We start from the raw sequence: 24,199 nt of genomic DNA, 5'->3' as shown, positions 1-24,199 counted from the left end.
ATTAGAGATGCATACGCCCTACCGAATATTGAAGAGACCTTTGCAGCTCTCAGCGGAGCAAAGTGGTTCTCTGTCATGGACCTTAAGTCTGGCTATTATCAAGTCGAAGTAGCCGAAGAGGACAAGCCTAAGACGGCTTTCGTGTGCCCCCTTGGCTTCTATGAGTTTAACAGGATGCCACAAGGCGTCACAAATGCTCCAGGCACTTTCCAACGCCTCATGGAGAAGTGTGTTGGTGACCTCCACCTCAACGAAGTGCTTGTTTTTCTGGACGATCTAATTGTGTTCTCAGACACATTAGAGGAGCACGAAAACAGGTTAATGAAGGTGTTGTCACGTCTCAGAGACTATGGACTCAAGTTGTCCCCAGAAAAGTGCCAACTCTTTCGAGATTCAGTGAAATACTTAGGACATGTTGTGGATGCACGTGGAGTTCATACCGATCCTGACAAAATCTCAGCTTTGAAAACCTGGCCACGTCCATCTACTTTCAAAGAATTGAAGGTTTTTCTAGGCTTCGCTGGATACTATCGCCGTTTTGTTGAAGGATACTCCAAGATAACTAAACCCCTTAACCGCCTCACTGCAAACTATCATCCACCAAAGAAACGAGGAAAGATTTACAAACGAGAGCCATCCCAGTTGTCCCGTCGTCCCAATCACTCACTTGCTGACCTCTGGACTCCAGAGTGTGAGACAGCTTTTCATTCGATCATTGAGAAACTTACCTCAGCACCTATTCTCGCTTTTGCAGACCCACAACTTCCATACATACTACACACTGACGCTTGTCAGGATGGTTTGGGAGCTGTGCTGTATCAACAGCAGGGAGGGAAGCTTCGAGCAGTTGCTTATGCTAGTCGGGGGCTTTCCAAAAGTGAACAAAATTATCCCACACATAAACTTGAATTCTTGGCCCTCAAGTGGGCCGTATGCGACAAGTTTAATGATTACCTGTATGGTTCCTCTTTTGTTGTCCTGACTGATAATAATCCCCTAACATATGTCTTGACAAGTGCCAAACTGGATGCAGCTGGACATAGATGGTTGGCTGCCTTGTCTACGTATCATTTCACCATTAAGTACCGGGCAGGTCAAGCAAACAAAGACGCTGATGGCTTGTCCCGGCGGCCACAAGAGCCACCTCATGAAGATGAGGCCTTTTGCAAGGAGAGAACTCGAATTAATGACATGAAAGAACGCCTCATTGAGGCATCCAACCAAGTAGACCATGGAACTTTCACTGCATTGTGTCAGCGCCATTCTGTTCCATTTCCATCAGAACCGGTTGTTGTTGTGGAGTCCCTAGCTATTGACCCTTCAGCAGTTCCTGAAGCCTATGGGGAAGACGTCTTGCCCTCAATGACAGATGCCGATTGGCGCACAGAACAAGGAGCTGACCCTTCTATTGCTCGCGTCATTACCTTGTTAGAAGGAGGTGTGAAACCTGGACCCAAGGAAATGAAGCGTGAATCTACTGATGTTAAAGCCATGCTAAACCAATGGAACAAACTGGAGCTCAGTAATGGAGTGTTATATCGCAAGTGTAAAGACAAAGATTCACCTGTCTACCAGTTGGTATTACCTCATCAGTACCGTGAAAGAGCCTTGCGAGGTATACATGATGAGATTGGTCACCTTGGCTTTGACCGTGCCCTACATCTTGCACGAGCTAGGTTTTACTGGCCAAAAATGGCAATGTCCATTGAAGACAAATGCAAAAGATGTCCCCGATGTGTCATGAGGAAGGGGATTCCCCAGAGGGCTGCTCCACTGGAGAACATCCATGCAACTTATCCCCTTGAATTAGTGTGTATGGATTACTTGTCCATTGAGCCAGACAGTCGAGACACAAGAAATGTGTTAGTATTGACGGATCATTTTACGAAATTTGCCATAGCAGTGCCTACGAGAGACCAGAGAGCTAAGACGGTAGCTAAAGCTCTTTGGGATAATTTGATCATTCCATATGGCTTCCCTTGTCGCCTGCTCAGTGATCAAGGCAGAGACTTCGAATCTAAGTTAGTCAAGGAGCTTTGTGAGTTCGTCGGGGTAAAAAAGATTCGTACCACTCCATATCATCCCCGGGCAAACCCAGTAGAACGCTATAATCGGACCCTGCTCGACATGTTGGGCACATTAGAGGAAAAGGACAAATCCCATTGGCGAGACTTTGTGAAGCCCTTGACACATGCCTACAATTGTACAAAAAATGACACAACAGGTTATTCCCCATATGAACTAATGTTCGGCAGGCAGCCTCGATTGCCCATTGATCTTGTCCTTGGTACTTACCCCGGTAAAAGTGGCCCCAAATCACATGCAGATTATGTCAGAACTCTTCGTGACAACCTCCAGGAGAGCTACGCTCTTGCTTCCGAACACTCGAAGAAGATGGGTGAGAAGAATAAAACACGGTTTGACAAAAAGGTAAGGGCTGCTGAGCTCTATGTCGGTGACAGAGTCCTGGTAAGGAATGTTAACATCAGAGGAAAACACAAACTTGCAGACCGTTGGGAACGAACCATTCACACAGTTGTAAGACGCATCAGAGACAGTCCTGTTTATGTTGTTAAACCAGAAACCGGAGATGGCCCTCACCGCACTTTACACAGGGATTTACTTCTCCCTTGTGGGTTCTTACCTGTTGTGGACCAAAGTGAATCAGATCCTCAAGGAGGAAATTTGAGAAAGATTTGGACACGAAGCAAAAGAAGCAAAATGAAAACCGTCGACGGTGATGCTGAAGCAGTGTACAGTGACATAGAAGAGAGTGATGAAGAGGACACTTATATTGGCTCGTGGGAGCCACAGATAATCACGAAGGGCCCCTATGTCCAAACTGAAAAGTTTCCCCCAAAATCTCAAGCTCCTACACATATTCAACCCGACACTTGACTTTGAAAAATTTGACAAGGCCTCACAACATGAGATTCCTGGTTTGGGTAGTGGTGAGTTATCATCCACAGACGCTAGATGTCCAGACCAGGTTGAAGTTGATATCCAAAAACCTCACATGACAAACACCCCGACTGACAGGGTTTCCATTCCATCAGACTCTAGACCTATTGCTGAGGCTATCGAACTTGATGATGTTGACGTAGAGACGGTAGGCTTGCGACGCTCTGGTAGAGAAAGACGTCGACCTAAAAAGTTTACCTATGATGAGTTGGGAGAGCCACTGAGCTTAGCCATTAATTCTTTTATACAAGCTTTATGTGTTGCGTTCTCGAAGGCTGCAGCATTGCCTTCATAATGTCCAGGATGGGTAACGGGGCATGAAGGGACTCATGCCGTTTAGAGGGGGAGAGTGTAACCCAGCCTTGATAAGGCTGTTATTTTATTGTTTGTTCTGGAGGGTGATATTTGTTTGTGATACTGCTGTTTCCGAGGGACAATGAACGCACCGCAGCGCTCGGAGCGAGGACCCGTTAGCGAGAGAGACAGAAACATTCTCGCACTTTTCCCAGGCGGGTCGAAACGAAAGAACGATAAATGAAAACTAGTCCTTGAACCTCTACCTGTACAAGATAGTAAGTTAAATCCTGTGGCAATCTTTCTTTTTTTTCTTCTCAAGGCAAGAGAAGGGTTTAGAAGCGATAACGTTCCTGGCTGTTTTTTTTTGGGACTCATAGACCATCAGAAGATTGGACTACGTAGTCTGGAGATTGGATGCCACGTGGGACGTTGGTGAAGGACATCTTGGACTTCAAAGCCACCCGTCCGCTGGAGGGTGGTAGGACAGTTGAAAGGATTTCCCTCTTTTTTTTGTTGAATCTGAGATCTCAGTCGTTTTTCTATGGGTCAGATCTGATACCAAAAAATCAATTGATAAGAACTGATAACAATTTAACTTACTGTATGTTTTTTTCCATTTCATCTTTATGCATTCTGGTTCAGTTTCCCATCTACTCCTATTGTAAATATTCACCCAATATATTTTTTTATAAAAACCTCAGTCAGTGTGTCTTCTTCCTGTTGGAGGTTTCCCCTTGACTCTAACTAGAGTCTGCTGTTGCCAATCTCGCTGTGACCTTAAGTAGTGCACCCTAACTCAAATAGATTTGATAGATTGACACACTTCCCCTTGACTGACAACTTAATAGAAGGGTGCCACTAGTAGCTGCACCTAGGGTGGCTACAGATGGATGGATGGATGGATGAACGCCACAGTTCCATCACACTTTTGCATTAAATTTGTGTGCACGTCTCAAAATCCACCTCCTGTGTGCTTTTTTTTGGGCGGGGGGTTCTGGAACACAAAAACCATAGCATTTTATTCACAAAGTTCGCTGTTCACCTCTTTTTCTACCTTTTGCGTGGCGCATCTTGCTCTGAAATGTGAACGCCCCATTTGGACATGCACTGCAAAAGTCACTAACTGCCGTCTGTTGGCCATAATTGTGATTGCAACCTGAAAGAATGCCATATTATTTCTGATTACCCACCTTGTCTGTGGCTCTTCTTCGCTCTCAAATGCGAGAGCCCTCTTTGGCCGTGCATGGCAAGCTGCGATAGCTTCTCTCTGTTAGTTACTCCCACCTTCTGAAAGAACACCATTTCATTTCTGAATACCCGACAAGAGAGCCCCACTTGGACTTGCAAGGCAAAAGTCGAACACTGCCGTCTGCTGGTCACAGTTTGTCAATACAACCCTCTGAAAGAATACCAATTTCTCATTATCCTCAAAAGGTGATCACTGCCGTCTGGTGGTCAGTTTGTAGTTGCAACCTTCTGAAAGAATACCATAATATTTATTATTACCCTCGAAAAATCATCAGTAACACAAAATGGCCACCCTGTGAAGATCATTTTGTGACATTTGATGGATTTTTTTTATATTTTGAACAAAAACAACATTACAATTGTTAAGGTATTTATTCCTTACTGTTATTTTATTTAGCCCCACTCTGTTGTTGGTTCTGTTAAAACACTTGAAACAAAGAATGTATCATGCTGTTGAAGGTATTTCCTGCTTACTGTGATTACAATCACCTTTAGTGCCCCTCGAACCCCACCACTTTTAGGGCCCCCTCGAGAGGACATTTTTAACATCAAAAGAGGAACTGTTATCTCAAGTATCTGTGTTGCTGCCGTCACATCAAAGCTCAGACTGAAGAAAATAGGGGGGACTGGTGGTCTGGTCTCACCTCACCACTCCCAACTTCTTTCAGCCACAGATGTTACTTTCTTTGTCTCTGTGATTCGCATGGAGGCATAACTCCCCCCTCTCATTATCATATTGTCTCTATATAATCTCATGACTGTGTTTTTTCTACGCTTCCTGCAGTTTTTGCAGTTTTTCATCTTATGCCAGACGTGAACATTCTGTCTAACACACTGCAAAAACAAAGTGTGGATGCAGCCACAGTCATCCGTGCTATGGATAGCTTCAAAGACTGTGTGAGTCCACTGAGAGAAAACTTGGATGTCATCGCTGAAGAGAGAGGCAGCACTGAAGAAACGGAAATGTGCAAAAAAACTCCACTTGCAGCAGTTATGAAAGAAGACTGTGATACCGTGGTGGCTCACGTGGAGGAGAGTGATCAGCATATGACAGCCTTCATTTGGCCATGAATGAAATGGATGATGTTCTTGATTTACAATTCACTGTGTAGGCTTTGCTGCTTGTGGATGGAAAGTGCCAACTGTGGTGCCCCACTCAACTTTTCATGCCAGAGATGCCACTGCCCACCAGACTAGGTTGTAATTGAACTCCACACCTGATATTCCCAATTTGGAGGGTACAGTATTAGTAACAGATATTGACAGGTGAAATTTTGAAGGCTTCAAGTGAGATCTTCCAGACAATGATTACAAAAAACATCTCAACTACCCTCTGTTCAATGACAATAGAAACACAATAGTTTGGATGTTATTCCTATTAACAATAACAAATGCGTCTTTCTACAGGACATTCTCAGATGGTCAGGTGGGGGTCATTTGATGACGGAATGACCCACTTCAGAGCGTACCGGGGTTCACAACGAAATGATGAAGCAGCCTACCACTACGGTCGAGCACATGGGATTAGTGATGGGAAAATGAATCCAACTGGTTCGTTCCTGGGCCGAAGCGTCATGAGGCTTTATTTGTATTACTGTGCCATCATGTGGAAAGTAAATGTCACGACAGTGATTAAAATGATACCATGGATTTGATGTAGAGGTAAGATCGGGCCAAAAAAATCCAGCCTGACCCGGCCCGCTGGTATTTAAGCCCGACCCGGCCCGACCAATTAACTTGATTTGCAGGCCCGAGCCCGAAGCAAACCCGACATTTCCTATTTCATTTGTGATAACAAATTAAAGCCTGTCTTTTGTCACGAAATCTAAGTTAAACAAGTCTGTATAATTATTTACATCCTGTAAACATGTATTTCTGTTTCAGCAGAGGGTACATTAACCGACAATTTTCCATCATTGACGGATTTTTTTTTAAGAATTGTAGGAAAAATTTAAGGCATTCCGTCATTTTGACGGGTTGAAAATTGGGCCATTCACCACAGCAGCAGTACATCCTTAAGAATCGAGCGTGGCACTTGATGAGAGAGAAGCAGCGAGACAAAGAACAATGACGGCTGGATCATAGAGACATGAAGGCGTTCTTTGAATTGTCATTTAGATTGTCATTAATTGTCAGAGTTTAGTATAGTATATGTTGTGATGAGGCCCAGTGGCGGTTCTGGATCAATTTCACTGAGGGGGCCGGGCTGGGGCCAGGGGTTTTGATGGGGGGGCACATTCAACCCAGGGCTAAAAAGACAGATTCGAAATCTTATTTGACTTTTTATTTCTTCAGACTTTGAAATTGTAGTCATAACATTACAGTGATGAGAAAAAAACAGTATTAGGAGGGCTAAAATGTCTGCAAGCGTAACAATACGCCGTGTCCATCTGTTGAGAATATTCAAGCCAGGGGACAAAAATTGCAAATCCACTGAAGCTAGATGTTTTACATGCATATAATTATCCAAATTTTAAAAGGCAATGTCTTATATATTGATCCTATTCAATAAAAATTTAAATAAAAAGGGAGACTAAAAAAGTTACACACACACGCGCACACACACACGTGCGCACGCACACACACACGCACGTGCGCACGCACACACACACACACACACACACACACACACGCAAATAGCACTCGTGTCGTGGTAATTTCCTTCTCTGCGGACTGCTTTTCATTTTCCCGCTCATTTTTAAGTGGCGCAGCGCACTAAAGGGTCAGACTAGAATGTTAAATCACGCACTTTGGTTCCACCTTTCGCGTAGGCGATTCGGCACGACTGCGTAATCTACGCTCGGAGGGGGGCCACAGGGGGGGGCCAGAATCGGTGCTACAGGGGCACTGGCCCCCGTTGCCCGCCCCCCAGAACCGCCACTGATGAGGCCACTTCTGGGGTTTTTTTGCGAACCACGGTCTCTCGTGGCCAAAACTATTCACGGCCTCGTAACGAACAAAAATAAATAAAATCCAGAGAAGCCCGACCCGACTCGCGGGCTTGGGCGGCCCGATCTTACCTCTAGTCAGTGTCACCTGTCAGCTCATTGTCGTCCCGGTGCGCCGAATTTATTTCGATTCACCCGCGAAATTATTTGTTGGCGGTGACGTACGAATCCCGTCCCACGAGGCTTCGGGCGCAGCAACGCGCGTTCCGAGGCATCGGGCGTGGCCACAAGCGTAATTGACACACGCCTCGATGCGCGCTTCGCAGATTTTCTTCCGGTTTACTCGGCACACGCATCAGAGCCTCGGCACAGTCGGGCACATCACTACATCGGATTGTGGGATGTTATTATTTTTAGCATAAAGGTTGACCCCCCCACCCCCCCTCCCGCCCACAACCCCCACCACCATCACCATATATATTTGTAGAGCTGAAACACATGTGAACATCGCAGAGGCATTCGTGTGAATAATTTTGAGACAAATGACTCCCTCTTAATGAGATGACCACCAGCAAGTGCGATGTATGAGGTCATACTCTCGTATTTATTTATTCAATAACACTCCACAAAAAATCGGGGAAAGAGTTTTGAGCCCTCAAAAATCTCCATCTAGTAAATGGATCCAGGACGATTTAGGCAAGAGGAGTGTTTAACTGAAAACAGACAGATGCAGTTGTTTTGGTTTGTTACCATGACAACATTGTTTTGGAGCATCCATTCAAAAACTGGTCTCAAGGTGAACACATTCCTGGGAAGCAATAGTACATGTGTGTGTATATCGAGATAATGCCACAGTGCCAACTTGGCACTAAGTCAAAACACAAATAACTTGCCACACAATTGTTTTTGTCGATCAGGATTCATTTTCAGATCTTACCAATGAAAAGATTAAAGTTGCAAGCAGTGACTAATGGGCTCTGGTGTTTGATTCAAGTGAAGAGGAAAGGAACTCAGCGTGCCAGCTGCGGAATTATTGCACCTACAAATTTATGACCCTAAAGTGACCACTAAAAACGAAATGTCAGACTTCTCATGTCTTTTCAAACAGGGCTGCTTGAAAGTTTTTCTGAGTGTGGTCATGAAAGACACATCAAAAAAATTTCATGCTGCAAACTAGTAAGATGAGCTTCCGAGGCTGGAATCAGGTTACGGTCTTTAGACTCGTGAACTTCAAAACCCATGCAACATTTTTCTTGCTTTAATCACTCAATAACAACATTAAATGACACATTCTGTGTGTGTGTGTGCGTGTGTGTGCATTCAGTTGAGTAGGTAAGGGGCCAGCCTGGGATCTTGTTTGAGCCTTTGGTCCAGTGCACGGTACCTTTGAGCTGCTGATCTCTTGTGCCTGCAAACACACATTGTGTCAAATATTTGTGTGTGTGTGTGTGTGTGTGTGTGTTTGTGTGCGCGCGCGAGCGAGCACGTGACATACATGCTGAGGCGCTTCTGGGCGATGTGTATCTGAAAAATGTGCTGGGCGCAGTAGGCCTGATACTCCTTCAACTCCTGGTGACTCATGTTCTGCCGGTTCTCCTGGTAATGTTCTTGTTTATTCTGTAGTACCTGTGTCGCCTGCACACACGCATACATACTATGACATTTGATGCAATAGGATTTATGAACAAAGTGCCACTGGCTTCTTAACATTGTGACCTCTCATATCACTGAAATATAAGGTAAACAAAATATGAGAGTTCTTATTTTGATGTGAATAGTCATAGTTTAGGGTTAGACTTATTTAGGGCCTTAATTTCAGAACTGAACATGTGTTCTATATCTGCATGGAGGCAGGTTACTCCAGATGTTGGTAATTTCGCAGGTGGTGCAGTAAAAAAGGTGATTTGCGCCATTGTGGGTGCAGCAGACTCCATTCAATGAAAACGGCTTCTTTCATTCCATTCAAATGTGGCACACTCACATCTCGCACGGAGACATTTCTGTACGGAAAACTGCGATCTGTGCATCACTAGAGCATTGTCACTGCTCTTTGCTGGCTCGGCAAGAACATATACTCATTAAATGCAGAATTAGCTACAGATGATTTCCATTCATGATTGAATTGAATTATTTGTGTTCAGTTGCCTGGAATAGTTGCCCACTGAGAGCCTCTATTTTCAAGACATGGTCGTTCAAGCAAAAAGTAGAGCAGAAATGCAGTGTTTGTACGGATTAGCATGAGCAGACACGCTGTCGTAATACGAGCATTAGCTTCTGATAATCGTCACATAATCAAATGTTCAGTGTCATATGGGAGTAGGGGTTATTTCTGTTCTGCAATGTGTCCGCTGCATGGATCTCATCCACGACTCCACCAAGGAATTCAGTAATCCCTCGTTTATCGCGGGGGTTACATTCCAAAAAGAACCAGTGATAGGTGAAATCCGTGAAGTAGTGAGCTTTATTTTTTACAGTTATTATACAATACTGAACTATGTATACAATGAAACCAAAGACCAAAACCTGTTTTCAGGCCCAAGCACAAAAAAACAAACAAACAAAAAACCCCCAAACGTTTCCAACAAATAACTATAATAGTTTTTGGAAATAAGCGGTGTTCACACGGCAACTTTTACTCCGGTGCAGCACCTGTAGAGCGTTCACACGTACAAAGTTACACCGGTGTAGCCCCTGAAAACAGCTTAACCCGGAGCAAATTTAACGCTGCTCAAGGAGGTGGTTTAAAAACTTACTCAGGAGTAAATGCTCGTTTGTGGGGCAGCACCGATACAAAATGGTACGTGTGAACGCTACAGGGGTAGACCCGCTACGCGTGAGAAGAGTTGATTACATATGGGTAGATGCTTTGCTTTCGTGCTCTGATGTACTTCCGTCATCTTTCCTTTTGTAGGAGACTGGACTGTCTCGGAGTTGTTTGTGTAGTTTGTTCCTCTGTTGTGTGTTCACAATGCCCCCATAGAATTTATTTTGTGATTTCCTCTGTTGATTTTCTGTTTGGCGCATTATGTTTGCTTTTCTGAGTGTCATTGAAGTCATCGTTGATTTACGTTTTCGGGGGCGGTCATTGAACACCTCTCGAGCAGAAGGCACGGAGATGGAAAAGGAGGTGCCTGTAGTTGCTTGAGTTAAACAAATTAATAAAGTGTATGTTTTAAAAAGAACCAGCATGACAACTCTTTGTTTTATTTCCGTCGTATTGCACGGCCGCAGAAACTGCCGTGTGAATGCAAGTGGGGCTGCACAAGGGTTAACGCGCTTCTCTTTAGTCAGCAGCTTTTTATGTGTGAACGCTCCACAAAGTTTACACCGGTGTAAGATATATCGCAACAAAATACGTCGGTGCAGCACCGATGCAAATGTGTGCCATGTGAACACCCCTATACTGTACTGTAAAATAATATTGCTTGAGCGCGTCCTCAGGTGTCTTTGTCGGTGCAGAACGTTTCGTCGACATTGTGGGGTATGTATGTACAAAGACGAGGTGCGGAGGCTGTTCACGTTGGCAGAACACAATTCACTGAGAAAATAAGAGAAGAACACTCACTTCCGGGGCGAGAGGACGCAGGCGTGTATATCGCCGCTTCTCACTCCCGAGCTCTACTAAATTCAGATCTTCCTTTTGATTTTCTTTTTGGGCTCCTGTTTGGACTGTGGGTACTGTGATTGATGTAACTTGGATCATTAATTCATCTGATCAATCATACCCCATCGTAACTCATTCAAGGGATAACGCCGGTAGCTTATGCTAACCAGCTGTCACCACATCGGCTTTCCTTCCTCGACATGGGGCGCAAAAACCTCCTTGCTGCCTTTGGACTACTTTGGATACTCCTGACGCTCTGCCATCAGCCAGTGGCAGGACTGCTCCACTATTCTGTCGCAGATCTTCTTCGGATCCGCCACCAGAGCTGCACCATCATCCGGACATCACTTGCCTGCCACGACGTCGCTACATCCACCGCGGGTCACGCAGAAGCGTCGAGCACAAAAACTCCGGCTCAATCAATTCGACCTGGTCCACTTCTTGACGCACTCCCAGAAACTCTGGCTGCAACATCAACCATCATGCATTAGCCCACCTGGTTAGGTTGGCTAACAGCACTGCTGCAGTCAAACACGACACCCCCGCCATCAACTTTGGTCTGCTTAACATCCGCTCACTCACGAGCAAAGGCCACCTCATCCAAGATGTTCTCGCCGACCGCAAACTCGACTTCCTCGTTTTGACAGAAACCTGGCAACAGACGAACAACTTCTCTGCTCTGAATGAATCAACTCCTCCCGGCTTTGTTTACATCAGCTGCTCCCGTGGCAAAGGCTGTGGAGGAGGACTCGCGGTAATCCACCGCGAGAAGTGGAAAGTCCTGCCCGTCTCCGTTCCTGCATCAAGCACTTTTGAATGCCTGGTTTTTAAGTTCCCTGGACCCTCGCCAACCATCATCGCAACAGTTTATCGCCCCCCGAAGCCACATAGTGATTTTATCAATGAATTTTCCAGCCTAATCACACATTTATCCACTCTCTCGCCAAATTTAATTTTGCTGGGAGATTTCAAGATTCACATGGACAACCTCAACCTGCCACTCACCAGAGACTTTGCATTCTGTCTGGAGAGCCTTGGGATACGTTGTCTTATCGACTTCCCCATCCACATCAAAGGCCACACATTGGACTTGGTTTGCTGCTCTGGTCTTTCCCCCTCCAAGCCCACTGCTGATGTTCTTCCTGTAACTGGCCATTTCCTCCTCACTTTTAACACCATACTCCGCCTTTCTACAATCAAAACCCCCCGCCTCATTTCTTTTCGTAACACCAAAAATATCAACATTGACACCCTCTGCTCCATTATCGACCATTCCCTGTCCCCAGACACCGTTTCAAACCCGGATAACCTCATCGCTCACTACAACACCTGCCTCACAAGTATTCTCAATTCTCTCGCCCCCCTGTAAACCCGGACTGCTTCATTCTCTTCACCTGCCCTCAGGTCTATGAAATCAAAAAAACGCCAATTTGAGCGACTTTACAAGAAAACCGGTCTCACCATCCATAAGGACATGTACACCACCGATGTCACTCAATACAAAGACCTAATTGCACAAACCAAATCCAGCTACTACTCCGGCCTCATCCTCTCCAACGAAAGAAACTCAAGAACTCTCTTCTCTGTCATGAACAAAATCCTCAGCCACCTAATTCTCTACCTAGATGGAATTCCAAGATGGCGCTGCTCTGCAGGCGACATGGAGGAAGGCCCCTGCTGCTGCTGCACTTTGTTTGGCTGTTTGTGGTGTGTTATGTTGTTTTGTGTTGCTCTGCACACTGGACACAGCATCTACTTTCTCTGCGCTTGTGCCTGTGCGTCAATCTGAGCGTTGATGCCTCAAACTGGGGAAGAATGAAGCCTCTGTTTCTTGTATGGCTGCCAGCACGGTGTTTTGCCGGCGTGCTCTCCAGCACGGGACACCTCAAATACAGCGTGATCGAGCTCCTAAACCTACGGGTTTATGGACTTCCTCCGTCGCCAAGCGTGCTGGAAGACATTCTCATGGAATTACAGCGGCGACCCACGCCAACGCCGAGCTGTCCCAAGAGGATCAGGAAGCGGGGCAGGAGAGGAGGCGTTCGGCAACGGGTGCGGAGAGCTGTCAAACTTCCACTCCCGCTCAAGAACAAACTGGATGTGCTGCGCACCCAAGCAGGAGCAAGCTTCGAATATCGTGAGTCTGGTTTGCTGGTGTGAGACCTGGTTTCACGCGGATGTTCCGGACAATTTCATTCAAATGGACGGGCTCACTCACATACGCGTGGCTCGAGAGGACTCTTCCGGGAAAACGAGAGGGGTCGGTCTCTGCATCTACCTTCGCGACAGCTGGTGTCGGAACTTCGCCACTAAAGACAGATTCTGCAACCACGATCTGGAGCTGATGTGCATATCCCTGCGACCACACTACCTCCCGAGAGAGTTTACCAACATTTTTGTGTGTCGTGTATGTGCCACCAAACGGGAATGCTGTGAAGGCAGCGAGACAGATCACGGACTGTATCCACCAGTGTTTACAAGATAAACCTGACGCCCCCATGTTTATCCTCGGGGACGTAAATCACTGTAATCTGGATAAATCACTGCCTGGCTTTCATCAGTATGTTCAATATGGCACGAGAAATAATATCCTGGATAAATGTTATGGAAATATTAAGGACACCTACACTGCAAGAGCCCTGCCTCCCCTGGGAAACTCAGACCATGAAGCGATACACCTACTTCCCATCTACAGGTCAGCTTTTAAGGCTAGCAAGCCAGAAATCAAAACGGTGAATGTGTGGTCAAACGACAAAGTAGAGGAGCTCAAGGGAAGCTATCTCTGCACAGACTGGAGTGTCTTCTTCCAAGACACACATGTTCATGAGGCTGCTGAAGTAATAACAGATTATGTCTCCTTCTGCATGCACATTATCCCTCAAAAAACTGTAAAAATATATGCAAACAATGAGCCGTACATTACGAAGGAGGTTATTGAATGTATAAGGAGGAAGAAAAGAGCCCATAGGCTTGGCGATGACGCTGGGCTAAAGGTGGCCCAGAAGGATCTCAACCGGCAACTAAGAGCAGCACGGTCTAAGCACAAAGAGCGGGCAGAGCAAGCCCTGTCTACTTCCAACATAAAGAGGTTGTGGGACTCAATTCGCACCATGACATAGACTCTCCCCATTGGTCTCTCCCACACTCCTCTTCCACTCCTACCTCACAGGCCGCACACAGTTTGTCCAGCTCAAATCCTTCACTTCAAAGCCCTCCTCAGTCACCACAGGTGTACCCCAGAGATGTGTTCCTCGAGCCGGTCCTTGGTCCTCGGCCTTGGCCTCGGAGTCAAGTCCTTGGTCCTTGGCCTTGGCCTCGGGAGTGAAGTCCTTGGCCTTGGCCTTGGATTGCCGGTCCTCGGACACAATGAGGGATTAGAGCCTCAAATCCATTGTATAAGGACCACAAATATCACGAAGGAATCTAATAAATTCCATCCGAGGAAACCCATATTGATGGATTAACTCTGGCGCTTTAAGAGGGGCGGGTCTGCCACTGACAGGTAACAGTTAGCGCAACGTATAAAGAGCGGCATCACAGTTAGTTTCAATTACGGTTTGTTCTGTTCACGATCGGCAGTTTAAATAGCGTGTAAAGCCTTTCTGTAACAGTGGTGTCTTTTATTTAGTTATTTTTGCACAGTCGTCACGTTTGTGCGGTCGCACTAGAATGTTTGTTTGAACCAAGTAATTTGCGTTCCAGCTGGAGTCAATAATGTCGGCACTTCACTTTCGGGTTTGGCCGTTGGGATTTGGAGTCCTTTTGCTCGATTCCAGTTATGTTTGCTGAATGCTTTCTCATGTTTGGAATAATGAATATTGATAATACATAGTTTAAAATCATGGTTGATTTAATTATTTTTTATTATTATTGTGAAGTTGAAGTTATTAATTAATGTAGTATTAGTGGGAGTGGTAATAATAGTAGTACTCAGAGAATGTTTAGAGATTCAGCCATCTCGTTACCTCTGCGTCCCGCGTCCTAGACGCATAATTTTCCCACGGGACGCACAGTTCCAAACAATGTGCGTTTTTGGGACGCAAGGAAATTTCTCAGTCAAAACAAACAAACAAACTAAAAAACTACGGCAAGCCTGAGGATTTCACAGGAACAATCGTTACCGGTAGCGTGTCGTTTCCGTGGCGTCATTTTCACGGTACCGAAAAATAGTTTAACTATAAAAGTCACCGCACTTGAGTTTACTGTGTGATCAACGCGATTTCACTGCGCCTCTATGTGTGTTTGTGGTGTGGTGTGGTGTGTGAGTGTGTTTCTTCTAATTTACTTTCGTTTTGTTTTGTTTTCAGTGTTGGGGGGGACACAACAGATGACGTTATGTGCGCATGCGGGTTGTTATTTTAGTCCGCTAACTGAGGAATCGCGCGGATGAAAGTTTGAGATGGCGGTGAAAAAAACTCACCAAGGTCTACTAATTACGATATTTAAGAAATGGGTGATTATCAATATCAGTCAAAATAGAAAAATGGGTTCCCATGATGAACGTTTATGGAACCCAACATTTGTTATCGTAGTTTCCCATTGGATAATCCGACGGAACCGAAAAACGGTTACCATGAATTTCCGAAATCCTCAGGCCTGCTCCTGAATTATTAAAATTTTTGCAGCATTTGTCTATCATTGTATGTACTGTATATGTTGTTGTTTGTGTTATTATCATATGCAATTGAATAAGTAGACCCTTTCAGAATTCGAAATTCGGGACTCTCTCAATCCATACTGGCACTCATACTTTTCTGATCAGCGAGTCCCTGGGACTCGCTGCCGGTAAACTGTAAAATTATCATTGAGAGATTACCGCTTTTTCTGCAGTCAGTGATTGACTTCTATGCAAAGTCATTTCTCAACTTGTGTTCCGTGCCATGTCATGCCTGTTGAGTGTTGATTTACTTCATATTAAGAAACTACTGCACTAAAACATTAATTCATAAATGTATATCATATGCTTTTATTTTTGTTTTTCTCAGTATAAATAACACGTACCCTGACTGTTCTACTCTTTGAATAAAAACACTTCATTCAAGCGTTAGGGAGCGCAAGGGGTTATGATGGAGGGGTGTTGCAAATCATGAAGACCTGCCAAGTGGTATGATAGCATTGTTTTATACATGTCCTCGGCTAGGCCTCAGCTTCAAAATCAGTCCTTGGTCCTTGGCCTTGGCCTCGGAGGCAAGTCCTTGGTCCTTGGCCTTGGCCTCGGAGGCAAGTCCTTGGTCCTTGGCCTTGGCCTTGGCCTCGGAGGCAAGTCCTTGGCCTTGGCCTTGCCCCGGAAAATTTTCCAAGTCCTTGGCCTTGGCCTCGGGTTGCCGGTCCTTGGACACAACACTGGTGTACCCCAGGGATCTGTCCTAGAGCCACTTCTCTTCATCATCTACCTCCTGCCTCTTGGTCATATCCTTCGCAAATTTAATATCCATTCACTGCTTTGCTGATGACACCCAGCTCTACCTTTCCTGTAAACCAAACTCCATACTCCCACCCCCCTCCCTTCCCTCTTGCCTTGCCCAACTCAAAACATGGTTCACAACAAAGTTTCTTAAATTAAATTCTAATCAAATTGAAATCCTCCTCCTTGGCACCAAATCCACTTTATCTAAAGTAAACAGTTTCTCTGTCAACATTGACAGCTCCTCAGTGTCCCCCTCCACTCAGGTTAAGAGTCTGGGTGTCATCCTTGATAGCATGCTCACCTTCCACTCACATATCAACACCATCACCCGCACTGCTTATTTCCACCTCTGCAATATTAACAGACTTCGCCCTTCCCTCACCCCCCGCACCACTGCTATTCTTGTCCACAGTCTTGTCACACCCCGCTTAGATTACTGCAACGCTCTCCTCTTCGGCCGACCTCAAAAGTCCCTCCATAAAATCCAGCTGGTTCAAAACGCTCCTAAAAACACACCTGTTCAGGACTGCCTACAAATAATTCTTCCATTTCCTCTGTTTTGTGATTTTCTGTCCTGTTTTTATAGAATATTTCTTATTTATTTTTCCATTGTATTTCCTTAATTGTCTGTACGGTGTCCTTGGGTGGCATGAAAGGCGCTTTTAAATCAAATGTATTATTATTATTATTATTATTATTATTAAAAGCATTTAAAAAACTGCACTAAAAAAATCCGTGAAACAGCGAAGTCGCGGAAGGTGAACCGCGTTCGAGCGAGGGATCACTGTATACGATTAAATATGCTACTCACTTTGGGTTGGACAGAAGAGTGAACGTTTCCTGATCTGGAGGGAGTTTCAGAGTTTCTAATAGCACCACAAAGGAGGCTTAATTTGTTGCTAGTCGATTTTTTAAAAATGTTTTGGTGGCCCAAGACTTTTGTACAGTATAGGACAGGGGTCGGCAACCCAAAATGTTGAAAGAGCCATATAGGACAAAAGAACTCAAAAAACAAATATGTCTGGAGCCGCAAAAAAATAAAAGCCTTCTATAAAACTTACAAAGTAGGAAACACATGCTTTATGTATGTAGGAGACTGGACTGTCTCAGAATTGTTTATGTTATTCATTCCTTTGTTGTGTGTTCACAAACGCCCCCGTAGAATTTATTTTGTGATTTACTTGCACGATTTTCTGTTTTGGTGCATTAATTTCGCTTTTCTTAGTGTCATTGAAGTGATCATAAATTTCCGTTTTTCGGAGGCTGTCTTTGAACGCCTCTCAAGTTGAACAAGAGGAGAGAAGGCACGGAGTCGGACATACACGTGTCTGTGTTTGTCAAGACTGTTAAAAGTATAAATAAAGCGTACGTTTTAAAAAACCAACACCACCGCTCTCCTTTTTCCGGAGCTGCAACATGTATCCATATGAGCTATATTAGTCTACTATTAAAATGACTAAGTTTACTACAATTACACGATGAGCCTCGATGATTAAATGATTTTTTTTCGTGCAGTGCATTCTGTAGAGCAGGGGTGCCCCCCTCCTACCTACGTGGAGGCATGGGACGCACTTTTGCAGTGTTTTTGACTATCGTAGCTCACGTGTACCGTTTTAAAAATGCTTTTCACGGCCCTCCAGATTCTCTTTGCCCTCGGTGAATTGTACATGAAACACGTTTTAATTATTATTTTTTTGCAACAGCCACCTGCCTTGCATCCCACCCTGCTAATCGAAACGTGTGTCACATGCTATGACGCAAATCTTCGTTGACAGAAACATTGGGAAACGTTAAGAATGTTTGTGGCATGTTTTTACTCCGACAGAAATCTTATTTAAAACAAAAAACTAAATTTCCCTCCCACATTTTTTCCATTTTCAAACATTTTTTATAAACCTCCAGGGAGCCACTAGATCGCGCTAAAGAGCTGTATGCGGCTCTGGAGCCGCGTGTTGCCGACCCCTGGTATAGGATATACATAAAATCTTTAAGGTCAATTGTGAAGTCAACTTGGCCAACTATCTTTTGAGTAATAGTTATGGCAACGGCTAAAACTATGTGAAGCATCTTTTTTTAACACAACACACCCGGGTGCATGGGTAGACCCATAGCAACGCTCTTAAGAATGAAAATGCTTTTGTTTGGCAAACTCCAGCAAGTGATGCCTTTTCCAGAATGCTGAGACCCCAGTCAGCCATTGCAATGCATTGCTGATTGACCCATTAACTGCTCTTTGCCCATTGGTATCAAGTTATTTGGCGAAATGTGTCAGCGCATGGTGATGCACTGTTCACATTAAGGCAAACAGTTGTCTAAGTGGCCAAAGGAAAATAATAGGGCACGTAAATGGACGAGGCGGCCCGGTGGTCAACTGGTGAGCATGTCAGCCTCACAGTACAGAGGTGCAAGGTTAGATTCCGGCTCCAGCCCTTCTGTGTGGAGTTTGCATGTACTCCCCGTGCCTGTGTGAGTTTTCATCCCACATTCCAAAAACATGCATGGGAGGTTGATTGAACACTCTACATTGTCGCTAGGTGTCAGCATGTGCGTGGATGGTTGTTCGGCTCTGCGTGCCCTACAATTGGCTGGCAACCGGTTCAGGTTGTCCCAGCTGGGAAAAGTTCCAACATGCCCCGCGACCCTTGTGAGGATAAAGCGGATCCGAAAATGAATGGATGGATGGTAAATGGACGAGAAAATTGGAACGATACAGTTTGGTTACCGCAAAGCGAATGAATTTCATGCCGGTGTTGACGAGCGTTCTTTTTTACTAGCACTTCTCAAACATTTTTTTTATGATAAAGGATTTGCAAAAAAGCAGGTGTGATAATCAATGAACAACTTTGGCTGCTGTTTCCGAAAACATTTGACTCAAAGTACTTTACGTGTACATGGATGGATTCCTGTACGGAAATGTTCAAAATATATGAGTGCATGGATGGAATCCCCTGTCATGGTTTGCAACTAACAATGCTGCCGATATAATGTGCAGAGGGGCCGACAATGCAACAGAACTAATCTTGCAATTACAATTTAGGACACCAACCCACCTCTCCGGGAGCCGTCACCTTACCGTGGTGGAGGGGTTTGTGTGTCCCAATGATCCTAGGAGCTAAGTTGTCTGGGGCTTTATGCCCCTGGCAGGGTCACCCATGGCAAACAGGTCCTAGGTGAGGGACCAGACAAAGCACGGCTCACAAAACCCCTTATGACAGACAAAATCGATGGCACTCAGTTTCCCTTGCCCGGACGCGGGTCACCGGGGCCCCCCTCTGGAGCCAGGCCTGGAGGTGGGGCTCGTTGGCGAGCGCCTGGTGGCCGGGCCTACACCCATGGGGCCCGGCCGGGCTCAGCCCGAAGAGGCAACGTGGGTCCTCCTTCTTATGGTCTCACCACCCGTGGGAGGGGTCAAAGGGGTCGGGTGCAATGCGAGCTGGGCGGCAGCCAAAGGCGGGGACCCTGGCGGTCCGATCCTCGGCTGCAGAAGCTAGCTCTTGGGACATGGAATGTCACCTCTCTGGCAGGGAAGGAGCCCGAGCTGGTGTGTGAGGTAGAGAAGTTCCGACTGGATATAGTCGGACTTGCCTCCACACACAGCCTGGGTTCTGGTACTAGTTCTCTCGAGAGGGGTTGGACTCTCTTCCACTCTGGAGTTGCTCATGGTGAGAGGCGCAGAGCAGGTGTGGGCATACTCATTGCACCCCGGCTCAGTGCCTGTACATTGGGGTTCACACCGGTAGACGAGAGGGTTGCTTCCCTCCGCCTTCGGGTGGGGGGACGGGTCCTGACTGTTGTTTGTGCATATGCACCAAACGGCAGCTCAGCATACCCACCCTTTTTGGAGTCCTTGGAGGGTGTGCTGGAGAGTACTCCTGCTGGGGACTCCCTTGTTCTGCTGGGGGACTTCAATGCTCACGTGGGCAATGACAGTGAGACCTGGAGGGGCGTGATTGGGAGGAACGGCCCCCCCGATCAGAACTCGAGTGGTGTTTTGTTATTGGACTTCTGTGCTCGTCACGGACTGTCCATAACGAACACCTTGTTCAAACATAAGGGTGTCCATATGTGCACTTGGCACCAGGACACCCTGGGCCGTAGTTCGATGATCGACCTTGTGGTTGTATCATCGGATTTGCGGCCGCATGTTTTGGACACTCGGGTGAAGAGAGGGGCGGAGCTGTCAACTGATCACCACCTGGTGGTGAGTAGGCTCCGATGGTGGGGAAAGATGCCGGTCCGTCCTGGCAGACCCAAACGTATTGTGAGGGTTTGTTGGGAGCGTCTGGCGGAATCCCCTGTCAGAAGGAGTTTCAACTCCCACCTCCGACAGAGCTTTTCCCATGTTCCGGGGGAGACGGGGGACATTGAGTCCGAGTGGACCATGTTCCGTGCCTCTATTGTTGAGGCGGCCAATCTGAGTTGTGGCCGTAAAGTGGTTGGTGCCTGTCGTGGCGGCAACCCTCGTACTCGCTGGTGGACACCAGCAGTAATGGATGCCGTCAAGCTGAAGAAGGAGTCCTATCGAGCCTTTATGGCCTGTGGGACCCCAGAGGCAGCTGACGGGTATCGACTGGCCAAGCGGAACGCAGCTTCGGTGGTCGCCGAGGCAAAAACCCGAGCGTGGGAAGAGTTCGGTGAGGCCATGGAAGCCGACTTCCGGACGGCTTCGAGGAAATTCTGGTCCACCATCCGACGTCTCAGGAGGGGGAAGCAGTGCACCACTAACACTGTGTACAGTGGGGATGGGGCACTGCTGACTTCGACTCGGGACGTTGTGAACCGGTGGGCAGAGTACTTCGAAGACCTCCTCAACTCCACCAACACGTCTTCCTTGGAGGAAGCAGAGTCTGAGGACCCTGAGGTGGGCTCTCCTATCTCTGTGGTTGAAGTCACCGATGTGGTTAAAAAGCTCCTCGGTGGCAGGGCCCCAGGGGTGGATGAGATCCGCCCGGAGTTCCTCAGGGCTCTGGATGTTGTGGGGCTGTCCTGGTTGACACGCCTCTGCAACATCGCGTGGTCAACGGGGAGAGTGCCTCTGGATTGGCAGACCGGGGTGGTAGTCCCTCTTTTTAAAAAGGGGGACCGGAGGGTGTGTTCCAACTACAGAGGGATCACACTCCTCAGCCTCCCTGGTAAGGTCTATTCAGGGGTGCTGGAGAGGAGGGTCCGTCAGGAAGTCGAGCCTCAGATTGAGGAGGAGCAGTGTGGTTTTCGTCCCGGCCGTGGAACAGTGGACCAGCTCTACACCCTTAGCAGGGTCCTCGAGGGTATGTGGGAATTCGCCCAACCAGTCTACATGTGTTTTGTGGACTTGGAGAAGGCGTTTGACCGTGTCCCTCGGGGAGTTCTGTGGGGGGTGCTTCGTGGGTATGGGGTACCGAACCCCCTGATACGGGCTATTCGGTCACTATACCACCGATGTCAGAGTTTGGTTCGCATTGCCGGCAGTAAGTCGGAATCGTTTCCAGTGAGGGTAGGACTCCGCCAAGGCTGCCCTTTGTCGCCGATTCTGTTCATAATCTTTATGGACAGAATTTCTAGGCGCAGCCGAAGCGTTGAGGGCGTCCGTTTTGGTGGCCTCAGTATTGCATCCCTGCTTTTTGCAGATGATGTGGTGCTGTTGGCTCCTTCAAACGGGGCTCTCCAACTCTCACTAGAGCGTTTCGCAGCCGAGTGTGAAGCGGTTGGGATGAAAATCAGCACCTCCAAATCTGAAACCATGGTCCTCAGTCGGAAAAGGGTGGAGTGCCCCCTCCGGGTCGGGGGAGAGATCTTGCCCCAAGTGGAGGAGTTTAAGTATCTTGGGGTCTTGTTCACGAGTGAGGGCAGGAGGGAGCGAGAGATCGACAGGCGGATCGGTGCAGCGTCTGCTGTGATGCGGACGTTGTATCGGTCTGTCGTGGTGAAGAAGGAGCTGAGCCGAAGGGCGAAGCTCTCAATTTACCGGTCGATCTACGTTCCAACCCTCATCTATGGTCACGAGCTATGGGTCGTGACCGAAAGAACGAGATCCCGGATACAAGCGGCCGAAATGAGTTTTCTCCGCAGGGTGTCCGGGCTCTCCCTTAGAGATAAGGTGAGAAGCTCGGTCATCCGGGAGGGGCTCAGAGTCGAGCCGCTTCTCCTCCACATCGAGAGGAGCCAGATGAGGTGGCTTGGGCATCTGATTCGGATGCCTCCTGAACGCCTCCCTGGTGAGGTGTTCCGGGCATGTCCCACTGGGAGGAGACCCCGAGGAAGACCCAGGACACGCTGGAGTGACTATGTCACCCAGCTGGCCTGGGAACGCCTCGGGATCCCCCGGGGAGAGCTGGAAGAAGTAGCTAGGGAGAGGGAAGTCTGGGCTTCCTTGCTAAAGCTGTTGCCCCCGCGACCCGGCCCCGGATAAGCGGTAGAAGATGGATGGATGGATGGACACCAACCCACAATGACGTGTGCTCTCAGTGCAAGCGGGAATACCTGGACCAAATCCGTAATCCCATCATGCGCAATTTACAGCGTGACACAGTATCGAATTGCAAACAACAACGCTAGATTAATAACTGCAGCCTATATAGCTGACCGATTCTTCCAATCCAGATGGGTTTTGTCTCCACTCCATGTCCGGCCGTTCGGGCACAACATCCTGAGTATTTGGCTCCTATATGTAAGGTCCAACATAACATTGTGAACAGCAGTATGGTTTCATGCTGAGGAAGAGCACCACAGATGCAATATTTGCCCTGAGGATGCTGATGAAGAAGTACAGGGAAGGTAGGAAGGAGCTACACTGTGTATTTATAGATTTAGAGAAGGCTTATGACAGGGTGCCAAGAGAGGAATTGTGGTTCTGTATGAGGAAGTCAGGGGTTGCAGAGAGGTACGTTAGGTTGGTTCAGGACATGTATGAGAATAGTACAACAGTGGTGAGGTGTGCAGTTGGACGGACAGAAGACTTCAAGGTAGAGGTAGGACTGCATCAAGGATATCGGCCCTGAGCCCCTTCTTGTTTGCTTTGAGGTGGCTGAGTTAAAGATGCTGAGATTCTCCTTTGGAGTGACAAGGATGGACAGGATCAGAAATGAGGTCATCAGAGGGACAACTCAGACAGGAAAGTTTGGAGAAAAAGTTAGAGAGGCCAGATTGAGATGGTTTGGACATGTACAGAGGAGGGAGAGTGGATACATCGGTAGGAGAATGTTAGAGATGGAGCTACCAGGTAGGAGACAGAGAGGAAGGCCAAAGAGGAGATTCATGGATGCCGTGAGGGAAGACATGCAGGTAGTTGGAGTCAGAGTAGAGGATGCAGAGAACAGGGAAAGATGGAAATAAATGACTCGCTGTGGCAACCTCTGAAAAGGGACAAGCCGAAAGGAAGAAGATGTAAGGTCCAACATACATCTTGCCAACAACCTCCTATTCCTCCAATTTACTAACATACTAACATATTATCACTGTCCTAATCATGTCCTGAATAAATACATATGTAATTTGAAGTTGTTTCTCTGTCAGCTATTATTCGACTACGTTTTACTTATATTTCAGTTTTTGCCATCGTATCATTTCAGTATCAGTATCGAGGTACTATTGCATATGCGGGTAGAGTATCGAAGTCCAAAGTTTTGTAACATGACAACAGCACTCCATGATATGGTGGCATGAGAACACTTTGCTGGTTGAAGCATCAAGGTGTGTTAAATTTTGTGGATGTTATTTCATTAAGTGTTTGCACATAAAGTCTTCTGGATCCAGATACATTTTGTTAAGTGGATCTATAGTCGACTTATAAAACCAATCGGGATCCAGATGATTTTA

General features: G+C 46.7%; 1 protein-coding gene across 1 annotated transcript in view; it reads right to left on the bottom strand.

The window, feature by feature from the left end:
- Positions 1 to 8,636: 8,636 nt before the first annotated feature.
- The window catches only part of drc7 (dynein regulatory complex subunit 7), a 50,499-nt gene continuing 34,936 nt past the window's right edge, over positions 8,637 to 24,199 (bottom strand). Inside the window, exons 16-17 of the mRNA XM_086127708.1 lie at positions 8,890 to 9,029; positions 8,637 to 8,802 (exon numbers count right to left, since the gene is read on the bottom strand). Of these exons, the coding sequence (XP_085983834.1) occupies positions 8,715 to 8,802; positions 8,890 to 9,029 (228 nt within the window). The 3' untranslated portion in view covers positions 8,637 to 8,714. The remainder of the gene's footprint in view (positions 8,803 to 8,889; positions 9,030 to 24,199) is intronic.

This window comes from Hippocampus guttulatus, chromosome 1 (assembly GCF_054856545.1).
Source record: "Hippocampus guttulatus isolate MCC_2025c chromosome 1, RoL_Hgut_1.0, whole genome shotgun sequence".
NCBI classification, from domain to species: Eukaryota; Metazoa; Chordata; class Actinopteri; order Syngnathiformes; family Syngnathidae; genus Hippocampus; species Hippocampus guttulatus.
The sequence above is the reverse complement of the archived record's forward strand: the minus strand, read 5'-3'. Positions and strand labels throughout refer to the sequence as shown.